Raw genomic sequence first — 20,864 nt, forward strand, 5'->3', positions numbered from 1 at the left:
ATCTGGTCAATGCGTAGTTATGGCTTCGTTTTGTAAAATTGATTATGTGCTCTGGTACAGACATGATATCATGCTAGTTTGTATACCCTCTCCTCTGTATACCCTCGATGTATGGTGTTCTGATTCTGAGGCACAATTCCACTGAATTATAATAGTTTTTATTGCATTCCACCAAATAGAACTATTTTTACCCCTTTCGCATTTATACTTGTAAAGATGGAATCCCATTTAAGATAATCAAGAAAAAAAAATGTGTAATTCCCACAAATAGACTTCGACTTATGGACATTTAAAATATTCAATTCCAACTTGCAATCCTTCTAATCCAAGATGAAATTGCAAGTTCTTGATCTATTATCGATTAGAAACTTCCATAACAAGTATTCAGATTAAGGAACAAAATCTTGATCAAGACAAAGCATTGAAAGACCCAGCAAAGAGTCGGATAGAACATTGCCAGAAAAGTTGAGGAGTAAAACCAATATCAAGAGATCACAAATCTTACCTCCGCAGCAAACCTGAGCTTTCCAATCCCTTGAAACTAATTATTCTTCCAAACTACTCAAGATAAGTGTACTAGTCTATATGCTACAACATCAAACTAAATTATGATGGGGACCTCATATTTCATGGCCCAGAGATAAAAACAATCTGTAAGATACCTTTGCCCTTTCTGAAGCAACCACCTCTAATGTAAAATTACAACACACTTAACAAGCCAATAGCAATCTAACAACAGATAACACCTCAACAAGTATTCAAGGTCTTTTGAGGTTCAAGTTAAATATGATGGACAGCTCCTGCCGCTTCCTTGGTTTAAAAGTATCCTCCCACAATAAACAAGACAGACAGCTGATAGATTGAGAAGAAAACATCTGTCCTGCAACAGTCTTCAGCAATTCCACCAAAACACTGTACAGAATATCAAATTGACAGTAGATGAATCCTGCTGTCTGTAAAATCTTGTTTCCCCTGGAAATTTTATGAACACATTCATCTAATGATTGTTCGAAAGGGAAATTTCATAAGGAAAAGAAGATCCATCATAGGAAGATGTCATTGTACACAAATAGTTCGCTTGGTAAGCATTTCTGATTAGAAGCAGCGGCATATGATTAGGTCAACGTCTCTTTTTGGGATTGTTATCTGGATTTCCTTTTCTCATCATTGCTGAAAACTCATCATAATTTATTCGCCCATCCTAATCATATAATTAAGCATGAATTAGTGCTACCTAATATTCATAGTAAAACTTTACTAAATACAAAACATTTAATAAAATATGACAAGAAAAAATATCTGCTCACATTGTCTGCGTCAACCTCAGCAATTATATCCTTAATAGTTCCCTCATCACCCATTCCATATTTTTTCAAGGCTTGTTCCAGTTCATCCTTTGTAATGTACCTGAAAAGGAGAACCCAATAAATACGCTCAAATAACATGGGAGTAATTCTACTAAACAAAAAAATTTAGATATTAATTTAGGTGCACGTGTGCTTACCCACTGTTGTCCTTGTCAAAATATTGGAAGGCACCATACAGATGATCCTCTCTTTCCATTCTGTTCATATGCATTGTAGCTGAGATAAACTCAAGATAATCAATTGTCCCATTCCCATCAACATCAGCCTGAAGCAGACACAAAAAACCACATAAAAGACTAGGTTAGACAAGATAGACCCAACGTCATTACATTGTTGCAGAGGTTCTACTTCACTCAATAAATTAATATGACAGTAATCACAAGGAATCAGAGCCATTGTCTTACAGCGTCCATTAATTGCCGGACTTCAGCCTCGGAGATTTTTGAGCCCTGTCTGGCAAGACCTGTCCTTAATTCTTCATAAGTTATAGTACCACTGCCATCAGTGTCCATATTCTTAAACATCTCCTTCAAACCCTTTATTTCCTCTTCTGACAGTCTTTCAGCAATAACCTGCAAGAGAAATCCACATGATTTAGAAGATGTCTAACCAAAACATATAAAAATCAAACAATTAAATCGTCAAAAAGTAAAACCACACCTTCAGAGCAACTTTCTTAAGCTTGTTTGCTGCCCTAAATTGCTTCATCCTAGTCAAAACTGCACTATCAATTGGTGTATCTGGAGCTTCCCCATCTTCTCTGATCCAGGGATGTTCTGCATTGCCCATAATCTTAATTAATGCATATATGACAAAAGAAAACTATTGCCAAAGCAGAAAATGGAATATTTGTAGCTTACTTAAAACTTGAAGTGCTGTGAGTCTCTCTTTGCGATCAGAATTTAGCATCTTTTTTACCAGGTCCTTGGCACTACTAGATATTGATGGCCACGGATCAGTTTCAAAGTCAATATACCCACGCAAAATTGCATCAAATATACCTTGCTCTGTCTCTGTTAAATCAAAGCTTAAGCATTAGTTTACAAAATTATAAACTTATCATCTATTTAAAGCACATGTCACCACAAATTCAAAGTGCCCTATGATTGCGATTCAATTGTATGCGTTCGTTAAGCAACCAACCTGCCCAAAAAGGGGGAACTCCACTAAGAAGAATATACAGTATCACCCCTGCACTCCAAACATCTACTTCTGGTCCATAGCTTCGCCTTAAGACTTCGGGAGCCACATAGTATGCACTGCCAACAATGTCTCTAAATACTTGACCTGAACCACATAGAAAACCTTAACTCAGAAATCAATAACAGAAAAAAGCCCCTGGAAAACAAAGAAAGTTCTCATAACCTACAAGAAGCCTTCAAGCTATTCACCCATGCAATTCAGTTGCAAACAGGCAGAATATGGGAAATAAAATGCACATAATTGTATGCAGAAGGCTACAATCAGACTTGTTTGCCCAAGAGAAAGCCACAGCAGTCTCTTGGCATCTCATGCTACACAAATCAGTTATTGAAATTCTCAAATCCAATCTGACCAAGCCAGGTCAGTCAAATGCGAAATGACTAGAAGGGTAGAATATTCTTTTGCATTCCTCAAGATTGTAGGCAAAAAGCAAACGAAAGAACAAAGATTATATATATATATATATATATAGAGAGAGAGAGAGAGAGAGGGAGAGAGAGAGAGAGAGATCATGACTAGAATCAAAATAGTTCTGGCTTGGCAAGTGGTGAGGCAAAGTTTTGAAAGCATCCGAAATTATATTACTAAGTTAAAGGAATTTTGTACTGTAAATTCTATGAAACTATTATAATGTAAAGCAGATGCTCAGCAGAAACAAACATTGATTAGCAGAGAGGCTGCAGTGAAAAGTATATCTTGCCTTCCAAGTTCCAAGTCAAAATTGTCAAGAAACCTCTTATATTGCAAACTTTGCAGCAAATTGCCAGGGCTCGGAGCAAAACAGAATAAGCACATTTTGTGGATATCGTTTACAGAGGAGTAGAAGGGGCAGTTTGGTCTATTAAAGCAACAATAATATACATGATTTGTCCCCTTTCCTACTTCTAGTCTTCTTCTTCTATCCATATTGATGCAGCCTTTGCTTGACTACAGAAACCAAATACACTGCTATGAACTGGTCATATGGAGCTTGCTTGACTATGCAAGCAATGTGCAGAATAAAATCAGGTTGTAAGTTGTCCGTATGAGTTGTGTGAGAGAAAAGAGGTTTAAGTTATACTTCGAACGCATGTCTAAATGACAAGTATGTGGTAATTGAAAACTTTTATTTCTATGAGGTTTCCTCTTTTCCCTGAAACTCGGCATAAAAAAACAAATTTTATTTGGGAAAGACGCTTATTGTAAATTTCGCATAACCAGGAAAACAGGTCTGCCCCACCATATGATCTCTAATTTTACAAGGGGTTTTAAAAAGTTGGTATTAAATGATAGAAACACATTTCCAATTTCAAATTTATTGATAAGCAACAAATCTACTCCCTGACTCCTTTTGGCAAGACTCATGGGATGGTCATGAACCCCTGGCAAACTATCAGAATATGGATGAAATCAAAAATATTATGACAAATATTTGGGGCCACAAAGTAAGGGTGTCAGTTAATGGACATTCAGGGTGGAAATAGAAGTCCTTCAGAGATATTGATGCTCCCAACAATCAGAAAGAGCTTTTACAGACAATATTGTCCAAAAGAACTACTTTTTATTGAAAGGGACAGTTGAGATCAATGGTGTGGTGCCAAATCAGTGAACTATACTGTGAAAATCGGTTATAGGCTTAGGAAGACTGCAGAATGGAAAAAAGATTGGCCATTCCATTTGATGTGGAACAACAAATGTCTTCCAAAATTCGAGGTGTTTTCATGGGCAGCTCTGCAGCAGATCTTGCCAGGTGACAGACTAAAGAGAAGATGTATTTTATGTGAAAAGGAAGTGGAAACTGTGAACCACATGCTGCCAAGGATGCGAAGTGGCAAAGTAATGCTGGAAAAAATAATGAAGAAACTTGGATGTTAAGAGCACACTCCCAGAAAATGTTGTCTTTGTCTAATATGTGGCCAATAATTTATAAAGAATCAGTCTTTACAAGTATTTGGACTGTGACTCCCTCCATAATCATATGGAAATTTTGGAAAGAAAGGAATCCAAGAATATTCCAGGGCAAGGAGTTAAAAAAGGAATGTCTATTCCTAAAAATTGAGGCTCTAATCTCAAAAACTGTAAACAATGCAGCCAAAAATCAAAACTTGAAGAAGAGTAGATTCACACTGTGGAATGAGAATTTGAAGAGGAGGCTGGCTGATTCTTAGCATCCCCCATCTATGTGGCTAAGCAGGTTGATCTGGCTTCGGACCCAAGAAAGAATGTTAGATGGACCCCCCCAATGTCTGATGGATGAAAGTGGATTTTGATGTCACTTCACATGGAAACCCAGGAAGATGCTGATGCAGGGTGTGTTATAAGAGATCAAAATGGGAATGTCTTATCGATGACAGCAAAAACAAACTGGGGAAAGCAACAAATAATGAGGCTGAATTTCAAGTGGTGCTGTTGGGATTGATCAAGGAGAGTAAATTACATATTCACAGAATTCATGTACAAGGAGATTCACAAATTGTGATCAATGCCATTCGAACAAATGATATGCCAGATTGAAAGCTAGGGAAGTGGCTGTGCAGATTAATGAAATGATAAAATGCTATGATGAGTTCACCGTATCCCACGTATACAGGGAAGGGGCCAATGCGGTGGATAACATAGCAAAGACAGCAGTTGATAAAGGGACTAGCGTGACACCCAAAATGGATTGCAAGAACAGTGGTGAATGATAAGTAGTTAAGCGAAGGCATGGGAAATAAGCCACCATCTACTCGAATGATGATCTCAAAACACTAAATTGAGCTAACAGGATGGATTTGTTTCACTGTGACATTTGCAAATTGAGGATGGATAAAACTGTATGCCTAAAGGCTAAGAAAGGCAGATGGCATTTTTGGGTAAATTTTCTAAGCAAAGATTAAAGAAGGTATTCAAAACAAAAGCTGGAGTTGTTCTCCATGCTCTACCTCTGGTTTTAACTTTTAGATGATGTGTATATGAAAGAAGAGGGTAGGTACCAGGTTAACAAGGAAATTGCATCAATGTTTGTGGCAATGCTCTTGGATGCAAGGGAGGAGCCAGATATGGTGGAGCACATAATGTCTCTGGTGTGACCACGATGGCTTGGGGGAATGAAGGGATCTGTAAGGCATGGTGCTGAGACGGGGCTTTTTGTCGGATGGAAGGGTCTGTCCACAGATTGGCATTGTGCAGAACAAACCTGTGGTGCAGTTTGTGATCCAGAGTGTGGGGATGGACATAAATATGAGACAGCACCATGCGAGTATGGGCATAAATTTCATTAAAGTGTGCACAGGTGTCGCTATGGAGGGTGGCATAGGCTGGTCCTTCACTCCAGATGAGACAGCTGCAGAGATGGAAGAGGCCAAGAACAAAGGGGGTTAACTGTTTGGTGATGGAAATCTTTATGCTTATATAGTTATAGATGATATTAAGGTTTAGCAAATGGTTTAGATATATTGGAATAGACACAGGGCATGGCTCTATTTGCATGCTTCGACAATATGCCAATATGTAAGGGTGATATGAGCCAATTTTGATAGACGGCTCTACTTTGTATGTTCTAGGGGAAAGAATGTGTCAAATTACAGCCCTGTAGAGGGGAAAATGTTATAAAGCTTTTGTTATCAATAGATGGGTGTGGCACCTTAGAGCCACATTTACTGTGAAAAAAAAAAGATCTACTCCCTGACATTTCCAGATGTATTTCGAGAAGGTACTTCAGAGAAGGTGCAGCATTAAACAACGGAAACATATTATTATATAGAACGCTGGCAAGTCGTCATTCAAAACAAATTGTATAATAGGTAATTCCAGTAAACTGGACAATTTACTAGATTTACATGATTTTTGCGATTCTGCTAAGTTAGTGTTAAGTTCTACATACAAATTTCACTAACAGCTTTCCAAAATACCAGCTTCAGACACTCCTCTATAATTACTAGGCTGTTCTGATGCGACAAATATTACTACGCTCTTCTGGTGCAATTAATACTTCTTACCAAAGAAATGAGAGAATCAAGAATCACTAGACTGCCCAGCCTCACTAAATCAGATTATTAGACTGTTTTGGTGTAGATTTAAGATCCTTTATTTAATAGAATTTTCTACTTGCATCTGAGATTTAAGGTTTCCTTGAATGTATAGTCCTGATCTTTTTAATTAATAAATTTTATCAAAGCAAATGAACGGTGGAAGTCAAAAAAGATGATCTCAAATAGTAAAATCTAAACCAACGGAGCTTTCATTGTAGAGACTGTACAAATCCCGGGAGATATTTTAGATGGTGAATTGTGGAAATGTATAATGAGGTAAAATACCACATCCAATTTTTGGTATACTCAACGGATGAAATGGTAGAAATGGCAGATTTTTAATTGGTTAACCTATGACGTCCAGTAAGAGACACAATTTGACAGTCAACCATATCATATGTTTAGTACACAAGCACACCTTGATGTTTTATCATTGACTGGATGAGCTGCATAATTAAAAAAAATATCATTTTTCATTTGTTCATGGATTTAAATTTTTAAATATTACTTACAAAGTGGAAACAGCAAGACGAGAAAACCCATTCTACAAGTGCTGACTTTCTCCGGTAGGCTTCCTTGTACATGTGAATCGTGACAGTCCAGAGTGAATGATTGTTTACAGATTGAGCCCATTGCTGTTCTGTGTTCATTGGCCTATAGCCACGCAAGCATTTCTGAAATGGATCGGTAATTACTAATTTATCTATTTGACAAAAGTCTATAGCAAGCTGCTAGCAAATCAGGAATTCAAAATTGATTTCTATGGATTACAGTGCTGGACACAAATATAGTAATAGTTCATCCTTGTTAGAATAACTGTAACTGTATTTGTGGTTTTACAAATAGGAATTCGTATTTTTTGGGAGGATCGCAGGGAACAGCTACATGTCACCAAAACGTCTGGGCATTCCCAAATAGAGGGATGTTCCAAAGGGGCATTCCCTTTGCAGAGAGGCGAGGCTGTCCCGCTTCAAAAAAAAAAAGGGATGAAAGGGGGATGTTCTATCCTTGTCCGCACATCCCCGAGACATTCTGGTTTCCAGGAGCAGCGGAAAACCAGGAGGAAAATGTCAACGGGGACCACTGAAATGAAATGAAATTAATGATTTTTAATAACATCCAATAGGCAAAAATGATCTATGGGATCAAGAGCCTTAAAAAGCTTGTAATCTCCTCTTAGATCAGATCTTCTGCCGCAAATTTTGATCCAGAAGTTTGCAGTTTTGTCCAACCCTTGCCTCCAGTGAGTTCTAAATTATTAATTTGGGCAGCCTGCCCAAAATTTTCTCTTTCATGTGATAAAAATCTTCCAAACCTTTCTGTTCTGTTTTACAGAAAAAATGTATAAATTCAGTCATACAGCCATCAAATTTAACCGGCATCCGATCCTCAGTATGGTGCACCTAAATGATCATTATATATGTCAATGTTTAATGTGGTAAACTACCGACCCTATGGAACGAAGCAGTATAAATGTCAATAATTTAATGGGCTAAACTGCTACATCCAATTCCGGGTGCACGGGAGGAATGCAGCAGATTTTAACTCCTGACATAGGTACAAAAGCATCTGCCGATTGCCAGGCAACGCCATCATTCTGAATGGTATGAAATTTACACTTAATTTCCTACAAATGAAACCCCTCACCTTCTAAATTCGCATAAATTTAGAGATTGCAAAATACAAATTGACAAGAACATGCCCAAACAGACATCAAAAAACAAATTTTCTAAGACGGTCGTCCGATACATATCAAAACGCATTACATACCAACAAGCAAGAGAGAAAAGGGTTTTAGGGGTAAAAGAAAAAAACCTTCTTTAAAGAAAGCAGAGAGGCCAAAATCGGTGGCCTTGAGAGGCGCATTCTCGTCCTTATTCAAGAGGAGGAAATTCTCAGGCTTCAGATCGCGATGGACGACCCCCATGGAATGGCAGGTGTGCACCATCTGGACAATAGTCCTGCAGAGCGTGGCGGCAGCCCGCTCAGTATAATGCCCCTTGGCAATGATACGGTCAAAGAGCTCCCCACCAGCGCAAAGCTCCATGACGAGATTGACCGAGTGCCGGTCCTCATAGGCGCCCTTGAGCTCAACAATGTTGGGCTGCCCTGTAAGATGATGCATGATCTGCACCTCTCTCCGCACATCCTCGACATCATCCTTATTCGACAGCTTCCTTTTCGCGATGGTCTTGCAGGCAAAGAGCTCGCCCGTAGTCTTGTGCGTGCACAAGTAGGTCACGCCGAACTGCCCGCGCCCCAGCTCACGCCCGATCGTGTAAGTCTCCCGAACATCCTCCATTGGGCGGCCCAGGACAGCTCCCATGGGCTTGGGCTTCACGGCCTGACGCGGCCGTAGGGGCGAAGGCGGCGCGCCGCCGGCCGACCCCACGCTCGTCCCCGACTGTACCTGGTCGTGGGCGTTGCCTCCCAGCCCATTTCGCCTCACCTCTTCTTTCTGCTGATTGTTTTGATTAAAATTCTGATAATGATTTCCATTGGCGTCTGGCCTCGTGGCCTGTGAGTCCTTGAGACCCCCTGCACAATTCCCCATTTTGCTCTCGATGCAATCCCGGAACTGAATCGGATTTCCCTGTTTTCGTCTTCAGAATTTGGAAGTAAATAGTGGCAGAGAGTTTAGGTTTTATATGCCCTGAGCGAGGGCGATGGCAACGCGTTTGGAGATGCTGAGAAGGCGGGTGGAGAGACGGTTTGTAGTTTCCTATGTGGAGGGGAGTGGAGAGGGTCAAAGGATTGGGTTGTCCACGCGGATTTGACACGTCAGCAAGGGTTGTCCCGTGTGCGCGTCATGACGCTTTGGAAATCTTCTAGCTTTCCCTTCCTCTTCCGACCGCAGTTGCAGGGTAGACGAGACGTCAACTCCCACGTGGAATGGGAAGATCCAGCGCACAAAGCACCATTCGTGTTCTGTCCAGTTATTATTGTTATTGGGAATAAAGCGCCATCCCTGCCCTGTTTTGTCTGGTTATTGGAAATTGAGGCAATGAAAGTGGGGCGGTTGCTCATGATTCATTAGTGAGCAGGCTTTTCATGTTATAAACGATAAGTATGAGGATGGGTGAAAGTACAATGATATTTTTAACTTTTTGTTTTAGATTAAAGAGAGGTCGGTAAAGATGATGTTTGGTTTGCGTCATAAGTGATTTTGGTAGATGGATATTTTCTTTTGAGTAAAAAATTGAATGAGGTTGAAATAGAAAGAAATGGATCCTTTCTTTTAGTAAAAAGTTGAATGAGGTTGGAATGGGAATGGAAATGGAAATGGAAATGGAAATGGATCTTTTTTATAGTTCACGATATCGGGCAGTCTATTTATGGGTCTATAGATACCGTATAGTAGTATGGGACTACCTTGTACTCCTTGCGGGAGGCACCTAATTGTGCTACAAACAAGGCATGCATACCTTACACCCTACAAGATTTGAATTTGTGATCTCTTTTTCAAGAGTACAAGTTCTCCACCACTAAGCCAACTTAGGTGTTCTAGTACTAAGTTTAAGGAGGTCAATGAAAATGAGGTCAAGTTCGAGTCGTAAGTGGCTTTGGTAGAATGCATACTCCTTAATCTTCCACACTAAGTTGAAGGACAGTTGATGAGGATGACATCAATTGAGTCTTAGATAATTTTGGCAAAATGGATATTGCTCAGTCCTTGACACTAAACTAGCATAGGTCAATGAAATCGATATGAGCCATGCTTAGTACTAAACAAAGGAAGTCAATGATATTATAAGATGAGACTAAACTAACAAGCTAGATGGCATTAGCAGAATAAATACCTTGCAATCCCAAACAGGTCATGATTTGAGCATCCAATATCAATAAAAGGAAAAAAATAATATTTGTTCTTTATTAATAAAAAAATAGTGCAAAAATCTATATTTTTAAATGGGATCATGATTTAAAGCTTTTTTAGTTATTTTGTTACTTGAATGTGTATATATATTTTCAACCATGTGTGTTACTATTAACAAGACCAAAAGGTGTCATCAGATGGCAATAGACATAAATATTTATAAACCTGTTGCTTTAATGTGGTGCAAAAAAATCCTTTCAAAGCCATTACATGTTGTACATGGTGGACAAGGCTATAAATATGTATTTATTGGTTATTTGAGAACACTTTTGCATGATGTGGTCACAAGTAGTCCCATGATATTATAAGATGAGACTAAACTAACAAGATAGATCGCATTAGTAGAATAAATACCGTTCAATCCCAAATAGGTCATGATTTGAGCATCCAATATCAATAGAAGGAAAAAAAAAGTTTGTTCTTTATTAATAAAAAATAGTGCAAAAATACGGATTTTTAAATAGGACCATGATTTAAAGCATTTTTAGTTATTTTGTTACTTGAATGTTTATATACATTTTCAACCATGTATGTTACTATTAACAACACTAAAATGTGTTATCAAATGGCAATAGACATAAATATTTATAAATCTATCACTTAAATGTAGTGTAAAAAATCCTTTCAATGCCATTACATGTAGTACATGGTGGAAAAGGCAATAAATATGTGTTTATTGGTTATTTAAGAACACGTTTGCATGATGTGGTCACAAGTAGAGGGATCCTATTTGGCAAAGTCACTATGGCGTCAAGTCTAGCTCAATCATGCCTTTAGGTGTTTGAAGCTTGGTGAATGACCAAATCAAGGAACATACCATCACCCTCACCAATTATGACCAACCAATTAAGCTACAACTCTTTGGCATTTCACTAGTTCTAAACATATCTTATAATCATAATGTAGCAAATTTTTGCACCATGCACATTGTTAGAATTCATAGGGTTGCATTTTTCTATGGTAGACACATTGCCAAGTGTTTCATCGCTTCTTGAACGCATTTAAAAATTCAAAGCTTGTTTATTATCACAATCCACTATTATACAATTATAACGATATTTGCCTTATTGCATTAATTTTCTAATTTGCATAAACTAGTGGTAAATAAAGGATTTTGGATATGGAGAAATCTCTATTTAGGACTTTGTTATGGAAGCTAATCTAGATTTTCATTAAATTATTGTACAAACTACATAAAATTGGCTAGAAATGTGTGACATGCCCTCTATAAATGCGGTATCTCCTTTCAACAAGCTAAATAAATCCCCCTGTACGAAAGTGCTCATAATCAAAGATAAAATATTTATAATATTTCTGGTCAAGCACTACACATTTATACTTTTTAGAGCATTATATACTTTGCTTTGTTGAAAGGGTCTTAATTATTTGTGTGTATCAACCATTTGATAATACTCTTTGTTGACATTCATAAGAAAGAAGTAGTTTTGCATGTATTTTTGTAGGATTGGGTATGAATCTAAGCACAAGCTTAGATCTAGGTGACTAGAAAATTAAGCTAAATGCAAGAAATAAATAATGTTGAAAACAAAATATCAACTAATATATAATACTAAGAAAATGAAAAGACTGGTTCAATTTATTGATCTTGATTACAAAACAAAGGAAAATACCTAATATATGGACTTTGAGAGAATAAATCAGAAAGGCATGTTTTCCAAGCGAGTTGAGTTAGCCACCAGTGAGCGAGTGGTGGATTTGACATAAAGAGTAGTTAAATGGAGTGAACTCAATTTGAAGATCAAGGGAGCTCAAACTTAAGGTAAAATGATCATTTTTGTTAAATCTACAAGTAAATAAAACTAATTACCTAATTAAACAATATAAAAATGTAATTAAATAGTTAAACCAACATCCTCCTTAAGTGTAACCTAGGAGAAATGTCACATGATTCCTAGCAAAATAATTAATGTTAGATACCCATGTATAATGATAAACCCCCAATGAGAGAAGGAAGACCCCCCCCCCCCTCCTAAAGAGAGATGCCTCATGCACTACAAAGAAAGGATGATACAATATGTTGAAGAAGGTTCGTGTGTACTAAACCACATTCCTTTCCTTGGGTAGAAGTAAACTCGATGGTTCATATTAAAGGCTTTCCTAATCTACAAAGGAGGGAAGAAAATGAAAGTTGAAAATTTATTAACCATGCATTGATCTCCAAGTCAATGATTAAAGGTGTCAAGATTATATGAAACATTGCATGGTAGAAATTGTAGCACAAGAACCAAAGTATATGAGATAATAGTTGCAAAGGAAATATTATTGAAGAGGACACTCAAGTCCTCAAAATTATCCTCCAAATCTACAAAGTAGGATTCACAATATAGATACCAAAAACTTGTCAACTACTTGTCTCAATGAACTACCTTTAGAAAATACATATGGTTTTAGTAAATTGAATAATTTGAAACCCCATCAATAGCAACATCAACCATGGTGGAATTGGTTCATGATGGTGAATTCTTAGTGAAAAAATGATATTGTTCATCCATAAATGTCGTGTTCACACTAGATGACTGGGCATGAGCAACTAATAAATTTATAAGTGATGGTATGAAGAAGTCATCAATCTTAGAATCAACTAAACTCTCATGGACATTAGCAAATTAAAAATATATCATGGTGATGTGCTCAAAATTAATCAAGATGTTTAAGACTAACCATTGTAAAATTGAATCCAAGAGTGAAGATTCATTAAAGTCTCCATATATCTCTTAAATTTGTGAAGCTTTCATGCATGTCATTGAAACTACATTTTTTATCCATCGATGTTATGTTCACACTAGATGATTGATGTAGACAAGTTATTAATTTCATAATCAACTAAATTTTCAAGAGAATGAAGAGAAGTCTCTATGTCATTTTGATGAGAAATATTTTCTCAATTTTCAAACACAACACAATTCTATCATGATGATATAGTCAAAATCTAATAAGAGGTATAAGAATGACCATTGCAAGATCATTTTTGTATGAAGATTCATTAGTCTCTATATATCATCCATCTTTTGTCCATGAGTCGTGAGGGGACTTGATGTGAGTGGTGGCCATCATAGTGTCAATATTGATATTACATAAAATTGATCATAGGAAATGATTAATAATCCTTTTATACAATTTTGAACCAAAAAAAAAGTTTAGGAACCATTCTATAGTGAATTAGTAAAGGTTTGACCCATCCTAAATGCTTTAGGAGTCCATCTCACCAAAAGATATAGTTTTATTTTATTTTATTTTATTTTATTATTGCAAGATACTTTCAATACCCATGTTAACCTCTCAAATTAGATTAAGAAATCAAACCACAATGCAAAACAAGAGTACTCCTATAATTTAGAAATGTATATCAGTGAATGAAATACAATATATCTAATGCATAAAACCCTCAAATATACTCAATCACATATGATCTCCCTAGCACAAAAGAAGATGGAATTTTATCTTAATGTGTTTACAAGAATGAGTAAAGGATAATTTGAAGCTAAAAATATAATAAATTGAATAAAAAATAAATAAAGCACTTTCGATCATATTGAAGAACTAACAAAGAACTTTTGGATGTCTATAAGAAGTAAAAAAATTGACAACTTGGAAAAAGGGTATGTCCATTTTTGTTCAAAGTGCTTGAAGAAACATTTTGAACTCCAACTAACTTTAGCAACACAATCAAAATCTCCACTAGAATATACAAATCTAACAACCTGCCAAAAAATCTTGCTAAATATATAAACAACTATCTATAACTTTAAAATTATCAAGTATGGAGAACCCACAAAGTTTGAAGAACTACCACAAAGTACAATAATTATTTCCAAACATATGAAAGAGCCACCAAAAAAGGGGGAATTGCTAAAATTGTTGAAATTGCCAAAATTTTGGAGGAAAGGGCCAAATCCTACCCAAAATGCTACATAAGACAATAAGTAAAGTTCCACATAAATACAAAGGGAGAGATGATGATTTTAAGGCCATGTAGGGCAAATGATAGTGGTATATGATATTAAGAGCCCATGACAGGTTAAGTGGGTGGTTGTTTTCATGGAGTCTATGAAAACCTTTTAAGGGGTTTGTAACCTAAAGAATAGCTTGTGACCTCTATGAGAAAATCACAAGCTTTTCAATGCCCATAACTTACACAAAGGCCCTATTTTTTGTTTTAAACTAAAGAAAAACTTTAAATGTTGGTATTGAATTTTTTTTTTTTATAAAGAATATGATTTAATTTTTTTAAAACCACAAAAAAAATATACACTTTTGTGTCTATATAGTGGAGTATATTTCAAGATTGCTAAAGAATATTCTATAGGCTAGGATCTTAAAAAGTTCTCCAACTACCCTACTCTAAAATCAATGATTTGATAGTCAATTTTGAAGCTTGATAACTTCCAAATGTGATACCATAATTTATTTCAAACTAGGATATTATCAAATGCAAATCTCTCTACTAGAACTTAAATTTGAAATCCCTACTCCTTATAACATATGGACTAGTTATAGACAACCACCTTACTATAACACCTTTGTATGATTTGATGGGAATCCAAACATGAACTTGATACCTTCCAAATGTGATGACACAATTTATTTCAAACTAGGATACATCAAATGTAAATCTCTCTATTAGAAGTACAACTCGAAATCCATATTCCTTAGAAGATATGGCCACTAGTTGTAGACACTTACATTACTATAGTACCATATAGGATTTGGTGGCAATTCAAACATGAGCCTAATCTAGGTGGTTGTAGAAGATTAATTAAGCTAAATATAAAAATAATTTGAATATAAAACATTAGCCAATATCTAATATTGAATACATGAAAATATAGATTGAATTCATAAACTAATTAAAAAATTGCATAATGTATAGACTTTGGGAGAACAAGTTGGAAAGACATGTTTCTTAAAGGAGTTGAGTTAGTCACAAGTGAACAAGTGATGGACTAACATAGAGGACAATTAAATCAAGTGGACTCAACTTGATATGAAGTGTTCATTATTGTTAAGTGTACCCAAGTAAATAAAAAGAATCATCTAATCATGTAACCAAAGTGAGCTTGATCTTGGGAGAAACTCCATGGTTAATCCACTTGAGTCGAGGTAGTACTAGGATGGGTGACCTTTCGAGAAGTTTTGCCACTTCACCCACATGAGAATCAACTAGATGCAATGAGTGCTAAATCGACTATTCGTTCTTATGAGAGATAGGTTTGTGTGAATCACAACTCATGAAATATCAGTCAATGAGTTTGACTCAAAAACTACATAGTTGAATCCTAATATAAATACTATAATTTATCACACTACAAAAAACACCTCCTACTTTTTAAACAATCATCGAATGAATTTTAAAATAATAGTACAATTAAATAATTACACAAGCAATTTTAATTTCCTAACATTGATTATTACGTCTAAAGATGCCCAAGAATACTTACTATTGTTTCTAAATATGATGCAAAAAAAATACATGTACAATCATAAAAAAGTATGCAAAATAACACACACAATCATAAAAAGATGCAAGAACACACACACAATAATAGATGCAAAAAGACGCACACCAAGTAACATTATGGGTAGTGAAAAAGTAATATCTTTATTTGATGTCCAAGAGTGTCATGATAAGCATTAACCATAAAAATTAAATAAATTTATAATCATTTCTAATTCATTTATCTTTCCAATAAAAAATGCATTATTCTTTGTGTGCACCTGGTTTGTTGGGAGCTTGCAAAACAGAAAGCAAACATCAAATGCACCCATGAAACATTATATTGAGAAATATAAATGAAGAAAACATGTTCATCAAATCAAATTGCTCAAAACCGTCTCATGGTCCTCTATCTCCAAGGATCTTCAAGATTCAAGGTGACCCTCACTTGGAAGAGCACTTGATCTTTAAGATGACAACCTAAAGAACGAGATTAAAGGATATGATCTAGGATCAAAATGGATGCAATTAAGATCCTAGTGATGAGATGAAAAACTATTGATATGATATGCAAGATGGAGGTGTATTTCCAAATTGAAAGATTAAGTGATCTAATTAAGCTAAGATGAAGATGAGATATGAGAATGCCATGAAATTGATATGAAATTAAGCTAAATGATAGTCTAAAACATGATATAATATAAGCTATGATGCCATTAGGATGGCCTAGATGCTTGAAGATGAACAATTGGAGCTCCTTGATAACTTGCACAACAAAATAACTATAATATGGATGCAAAGAAGATGGATGAATTGATTGAAGAAAGGGGCTCTATTTATAGAGAAAATAGAGAAATGGATGGTTGAGATTGAGAAATCTCAACAAGGGCTAGGATTGAAAGTTATCAATCCATGAGGGGAATTCAATCCAATCCCAAGTTGACAAATGCCAGCTTGAAATGGCTTGAGAGGATGCTAAGCAAGCATTAGATGCTAAGTAAGCATTATGGATACCATCAAGGGATGCCATCATTGGATAATGTCATTATCCAAGGGAGCATGCTATTGTCCAAGAGGTAAACTCTTGTGCAAAGTTGAGGGATGGCCAAAGGGACAACCATCATGGGCTAGGATGATGTCTTGTAAGAGGCATTAAATGTTCTTTGAAGACTTTGGAGGTTAACTTGTTGAAAGTTAGATAACCTTGCAAGTTTGGAAGACTCAACAAGTTAACTTGTTGAAGGAGGTAGAGTCTTCAACACATTTAGAAGACTTTCTTCCAAATTTGGAGAAGTGACTCTCCCAAATTTAGGGATGTGACATGATTAGAGGAATTAGGCTAATTAATGAGGGGCTAGAGGGGTTCTAGAAGAATATTAGCATGCTAAAGAAAAATGTAGGAGAATGCAAGTGGAGGAAAATAGGCATTTTTAGATAAAATAAAAGATTTATTCTAGCCAAAAGGGTGCAACTTGCATTTGTAGGATTTTGCAAGTGGGGGGACTATTCCCAAATAAATAATGATTTATTTAAATGCAAAGGGATTTTTAATTAAATGTAAATTCAATTAAAAGGGACAAAGGGGGATTTAATTAAAGGCTAGAGGGGATTTAATCAAACCTTAGTTTAATTAATAGGTTAGGGTAGAAGAAATGGATTTTAATCAAGTGTTTAATTTGATTAATAGTCTAGTTGGAAGAATAGGCATATTAACTAAACCTAAGTCTAATTAATAGGCAAATAAATGATGATTAAATGAATAAAATTCATTTAATTAGTTGTGCAAGTTTTAGGTGTCTACACTTTGAGAATAAAATGAATTATTAATGTGTATATTACTTGTATTGTGGACATTATTGGTAACTTCATCACTTATCAAATGTATTTAAACATTTAAAGCGTGTTTATTTTTACAATTTACTTTTATTCAACTCATCACATTAAAGACAAAAAAACACGTATGTGAGGACATGGGACCACTAGGAATCAAGTTTTGTTGTGCACAAAACCTCGACACCATAAGGGACGAGAGCGAGATCGTGTCCTAAGTGACTTTGGTAGAATGGATACCTCAATTCTAAGATATTTCTACAATCCATCATATACAAGAGTACAATTTCTGGATTTGATTGTGTGTAAGATTTTTGCATCAACGTTTCAGATCACACTCCATGATCCATCATTTGATGATGGATCATGGAGTGTGATCTGAAACGTTGATGCAAAAATCTTACACACAATCAAATCCAGAAATTGTACTCTTGTAGAATGGATACCTCTCAGTGCTTTCCTCTTAGTAGAAGCGGTCTCAAACAAAAACTTGTACTCCCATATTGGGTAGTCAAGTGATTCTATGGTTTTTTAAATATCAAGTTTTGTTGAGTGAAAGGCCTCAACATCCCGCTTTCAACTAGTTAATCCATTCTTTTCTGTTGACTATAACTATTACTCCCCACCCACCCCTAGTTTGAAGGGTTCCTACCCTGGCATGTTATTGGATTGGTTCACCTATTCACCTTTCTCAACTTTTTAACATTTGTTAGATATCTCCTACCTTGTATGACCCAAGTAATGGTTCATACAACTACCAACAAGACCCAACATCCAACCAGTTACTCAATCAATGTGATCGACCTAACAACTTCTTATGCTTAGGCAATGCTTCTCAGTCTCTGATTGAAGAGTTGTTCCTAATGAATAAGAAATAGGTTTCGATGATTAGTGATTAATGGGTGAAGGAATAGCAATATTGATTGCATTCACTAATAAAGTAAAGAGTTCGAACTTTATGTCCTCCCACAAATTTCATCAACTATAATCCCCTTCCCACTTATTCTAGCATATAGCTGCGATAATTGAACACTACCAAGGGATGATGACAAGATCATGCCACATGCAACTTTGATGGAACAAATACCCCTCAGTTCTTGGCTTCCATTGAAGAGATTTTGATATCAGACTCATGCTCCCCTATCAGATAACTAAATGATTCCATGAATTGATATAAAACTTAAAAAACACTATTTTAGTGTTGATCTCATGATCACACAATCATTTCTAACTTCAAGTTTTTTTACAAATTATGATGAAATGAGTTGATGATCATTGTTGACTTATGATTCCAAGTCGTGGACTTCTTTAAATCTTTCTCCAATGAGGAGACCCCCTCTTACCTAGTGAAAGGAGGAATAAATGTTCTTTAACAAAAATGCAGTCAGTGTGAGGTCATGAATTTTTTTTTTCAATATGGACAGGTGGAAAAAGCATTGGAAATATTCATTCGAAAAAAGGTGCGGAGATCTGCGCTGTAAAAGACGACAGTGATTTAAGCCTTTTCTGTTACATCACGTAAACATCTCTCCCGTTTCCCGTCATGCGGTTGCATACACGTCATCGTTATTATCCCTTGTAAAACATCAACCTCCGAAAGAAATTATTAAGACTGAATTTGTCGTTGGAAAGCACAGAGAAGTTTTATTTTACGCCGCCTTCTTTAATGAAAAGGATGCTTTTGTCGTTAGTGCCACGAATTTTCTGGGATTGATACGGGATTTAGCTTTTAATTACATTAACTATTATTATTTATTATTATTTCTTAAATTTATTTATAGGCATCTAAAGTAAAAGTTAAAGTTGAACGGTTACACAGTATACTTCTTTTTTTCTTTTTCTCTTTCTTCTTTCTTTCTTTTTTTTTTGGTGTCATTATGGTTTTTAATTGACTTTTTTTATTAAAAGAAATAGTTACATAGGGTTGTATTTATGAATATTTAAGTACAATTTAATGAATGAGAATATGATTAGTTAAAGAAAGTTGATTAATAAAATTCATTTTTATTCTTTTAATTTTTAACTTTTGATTATAAATTTGAATCTTTCTTTGAAATAGTGTTTAATTTATGAAAGATTCATGTGATTAGTTTGACAAAGATGATTAATAATGTCTATTATGATGTTAATCTTTTAATTTTTTATTTCTAATCATTAATTTGAATCTTTCTTTGAAATGGCTTTTCATAAGGAAATTGACCTTTTATTATTTTATTTTTAAAATCATTATACAAGGATGGTTCTTTGAATATTTAAGTACAATAGAACATGATTAGTTCAAGAAAGTTGACTAATAAAGGTCATCACAATTTTATTTTTTTATTTTTTTGCTATTTGTGAATTTGAATCTTTTTTTGAAGTAATGTTTAATTTATGAATGAAATCATATGTTTAATTCGAAAAAATTAATAAAGTTTATTATGATGTTAATCTTTCAATTATTGGTCTCTAATCATTAATTTGAATCCCTCTATTTGAAATAACTTAATTTAACTTCTCCTAAGGAAATTAAGCCATTTAAATTTAAATTGCTATTATTTTTTCTAGAATTTAAAGGACAATTCATATGTAAGAATATGGTTAATTTGTAGAGGAAAATAATTTTTTTCCTTAAATTAGAAGATATAAACCACATGGGTGGGAGGAACATTTTAGACTCTTTTTGTGTTATTATGAATTTTAATTTTTTTTATTAAATTTATTTTTAAAGTAATTATACACTTTGAACATTTAAGTACAATATAATGAATGAGAATATGATTATTTAAGGAAGTTGGTTAATAAAGTTTTTCATGATTTTATTCTTTTAATGTTTTTCTTTTAATTGTGAATTTGAATCTTTTTGAAATAGTGTTTAATTAATGAATGAAATCATATGATTAGTTCAAGAAATTTTATTAATAAAATTAGTTCAAGAAAGTTGATTAATAAACCATGTTGGTCACAGAGTTTAATTTATAAATGAAATCAAACAACTAGTTTGAGAAAGTTGATTAATAATAGTAGTTATATAGGGTCGTTCTTTGAATATACAAGTACAATTTTAATGAAACAAAACATTTCAAACTCTTTTTTTGTCATTATCTTTTTAATTGACCTTTTAATATTTTTTTAAAAAGTAAATATATAGGGTTGTTCTT

General features: G+C 34.9%; 1 protein-coding gene across 1 annotated transcript; it reads right to left on the reverse strand.

Moving 5' to 3' along the window:
• Positions 1-295: 295 nt before the first annotated feature.
• On the reverse strand, positions 296-9,273 carry LOC131076001 (calcium-dependent protein kinase 2). Its single transcript, XM_058013015.2, has 8 exons — positions 8,378-9,273; positions 2,511-2,654; positions 2,228-2,380; positions 2,028-2,143; positions 1,772-1,939; positions 1,505-1,632; positions 1,308-1,407; positions 296-1,201 (listed from the first exon to the last, which is right to left on the reverse strand). The coding sequence occupies exons 1-8, from the start codon at positions 9,114-9,116 to the stop codon at positions 1,121-1,123; spliced, it is 1,629 nt and encodes a 542-aa protein (XP_057868998.1). The 5' UTR covers positions 9,117-9,273; the 3' UTR covers positions 296-1,120.
• Positions 9,274-20,864: the final 11,591 nt, after the last annotated feature.

This window comes from Cryptomeria japonica, chromosome 10 (assembly GCF_030272615.1).
Source record: "Cryptomeria japonica chromosome 10, Sugi_1.0, whole genome shotgun sequence".
NCBI lineage: Eukaryota > Viridiplantae > Streptophyta > Pinopsida > Cupressales > Cupressaceae > Cryptomeria > Cryptomeria japonica.

Coding starts and splice junctions, on each gene's coding strand:
- LOC131076001 (XM_058013015.2), bottom strand. CDS start 9,116: ATGGGGAATTGTGCAGGGGGTCTCAAGGACTCACAGGCCACGAGGCCA. Junction 2,381..2,510: donor AGTTCCCCCTTTTTGGGCAG/GTTGGTTGCTTA, acceptor TTGATTTAACAG/AGACAGAGCAAGGTATATTT. Junction 1,408..1,504: donor TTTGACAAGGACAACAGTGG/GTAAGCACACGT, acceptor TCTCCTTTTCAG/GTACATTACAAAGGATGAAC.